At 48.8% G+C, this 2602-nt stretch overlaps 1 protein-coding gene across 1 annotated transcript; it reads right to left on the minus strand.

The window, feature by feature from the left end:
- Positions 1 to 655: 655 nt before the first annotated feature.
- LOC311117991 (plexin-B1-like) lies at positions 656 to 2128 on the minus strand (the record flags this gene model as incomplete). The annotated part of the gene is made up of 2 exons (XM_084192873.1): positions 2040 to 2128; positions 656 to 1817 (listed from the first exon to the last, which is right to left on the minus strand). A coding segment is annotated over exon 2 (1152 nt), but the record flags the coding sequence as incomplete, so codon positions are not given.
- Positions 2129 to 2602: the final 474 nt, after the last annotated feature.

Below are 2602 nucleotides of genomic sequence, written 5' to 3' on the forward strand. Positions count from 1 at the left end.
TGACTTGGTAAGAAACAACATCATCTTTATTGGTACATGTAGAATAAACCCAGTTCCACTCTATTTTACAGTCCCCTATTTGCCTGGTAACTTAAACACGGTCACAGCATAGATGTTACATTATCATCACTTAATAATAGTCTAATTCTACCACTAGATTTAAGTACCAAAACGTATCAATTGCATGCCATGTAATTTCCACCCCAAAAAAAATAATCTGGTACATACCAGCTAAACAGTACTAATAGATAAAGCAGACGATAAAACAAGGATCAGGCTGCTTACTATTTGGCATCCAAATTGTTACAAATTGTTAGATTTTTGGAAGCAAGCACCGGAAAGTACCCATTGTTGCCTCATGACTTCCTCATACTAGGTAGTCTAAATACCAGCAATAAAAGGACTGTAAACTAAAGTGCTTCCACAGAAACTATAAAATAAGGCAAGCAGACCTGGGTTCAAATTCTATTCTAAATCATTTCCAATACTTTAACTAGGCTTGATTGTAACTAATTGAATAGTTGCAAAACGGCAAACCCTGTCCATCTGGCATCCAGAAAGGCTAAAGCAAACGCTAAAAGATTTAGAAAGATTTCAAACACTATTTGAACCCAGGACTGAATAAAATAAGGACCTGGCAAGTCAATCTACTCACCGACGGCAGGTTGGCACAGTTGGACTTGACTTCGTACTCGATGTAGGCCGCCTCTTCCCCTCCCTCAGCACGGCCGAACTGCGTGTAGCACAGGTCCCTGGTGGAGTTGATCCTCTGGTCCAGATCGTCCAGGTTAAACATGCAAAGAGCCGAGTCCTCACTGGGCCGTGTGGACGAGGTCTGATGGGTGGAAAACACCCCCAGGAGCACCTCGGCTTGCCCAGCTTCGCCCCCACTCCCCCTGGGTGGTAGACCAAGGCGGACAGCCTGGAGCAGGTTGTAGCTTTTCCCGGCCGCCGAGCGACAGGCCAGAGGAACTTCCACGTACGAGTAGTAGGCCTGGTCGTCCAGGCAGACGCGCGACATGTAGGTGCGGTACTCGCGCGACTGCGACTTGAGGTCACGCCGGTAGAAGAGGAAGTAGACGTGCTGGCGGTGGGCGAAGGAGGCAGAGAAGTGGTGGTCGTACTCCGAGAGGCGGCCTGCCACAGCTAGCTTCGCCGTTTCTTCGTAGGAAAAGACGGGCTCCTGGGCCAGGTTGCGCGTGGAGATAGGTGGGTGGCTGCTGGTGTAGCCGCGGCCCACAAAGAGCACAGGCTGGCGGTCGGGGCGGGAGCGCACCACCAGGCCCACCGTGCTTACGTTGGGGTGGTTGGCCGCCACGTACTGCGTGTCCACGGGCCGCTCGGCCGAGAACAGCACTGTACCCACAGAGTCTAAACTCCGCTTCTGGCAGATGCCCTGGTTGACGCTGCCGCATGTGATCAGTTCCATGGAGTAGGGGTCCACCAGCAGGAGCTTGTTGTGGTTGCTGGTGGGCCGCGCCTGCGGGCAGTTGCCCTCGGTGACGGGGGGCAGGCACTCGCGGCTGTCTGTCACGGGTCCAGTGTCGTCCTGGAGCTCGGCGGTCAGGTGGCGGTCCAGCTGGAAAAGGCGGTCCTGCGCCCCCACGTAGACGCGTCCCACCGTGGGGTCCGGGTGCAGGGCCATGTGCTCAAAGATAGTGTCGTTGCGGGTGAAGGTGGGGTAGGGGGAGGAGGCCCAGGCCAGGCCATAGGAGGGCCATTTGGCAGCTAGCAGCAGCACCAACAGTACTGGGACTGGGACCGCCACCGGGACTGAGAAACCACGTTGCGCCATCCCCGGAGGCATGGCAACCAATCTGGCAACCCAGGAGAGAAAGCGAGGGATTCACACACACACTTCACAACCTAGATAGATAACATACTGTATATAGTTATGAGAAACATGAATATTCATATCATTTAACTTCAAGTCACTAATGGTAAATTATACATTTATGTACAAAACAAGCCCCCAAACATACTGATAAACTACAGCTCTTACCTAGATTAGATTAATTAATTTGAGAACTTTCTCTCACCATTTGTTTCCAAAGATGTGTTACAGAGGCATGTCACCCCTTGACCTCCCAGCAGCTTGGTTTGGTTAAAAACACCTCCCCTACGACTCCAATCTGCAAGATAAAGAGAGACAAATGGTTAATATCTCTGTAAACCAAGGAACACCAGTTCAAGTGCAATTAGAAACCAATCACACACTTTTACAGCATAAAATGGTACAATCAAGCCACACGTGAAATGTTTTCCTCCATCAGCGCATTTTCATGACAAATTGTTAAAAAAGTATCCTAAAAAGCTGAATTGCCGCAGTAAAATCAAGGCTTTTTGCCCCCCCCAAAAAAAAATAAACACCCACTGCATAGTATACTTTGCATTGCCTAAACACCTCAAGTGTTAGCAACAAGTGTTAGCATCAACAAGTGTTACCCCAACACTAGAGTTAGCATGTTTCTTATTGAACAAATCCCTTCCTAATGCAAACACAAATGTAATGCAGAAATAAGAAGTCATTTAATCCTGCTCCAGCAGTTACACATGTGACCAATAGGGGTTAGTTTTTTATTTTATTTTTTTAGTCATTTAG

Source organism: Coregonus lavaretus (assembly GCF_964263955.1).
Source record: "Coregonus lavaretus genome assembly, contig: HAP1_SCAFFOLD_7709, whole genome shotgun sequence".
Classification (NCBI taxonomy): domain Eukaryota; kingdom Metazoa; phylum Chordata; class Actinopteri; order Salmoniformes; family Salmonidae; genus Coregonus; species Coregonus lavaretus.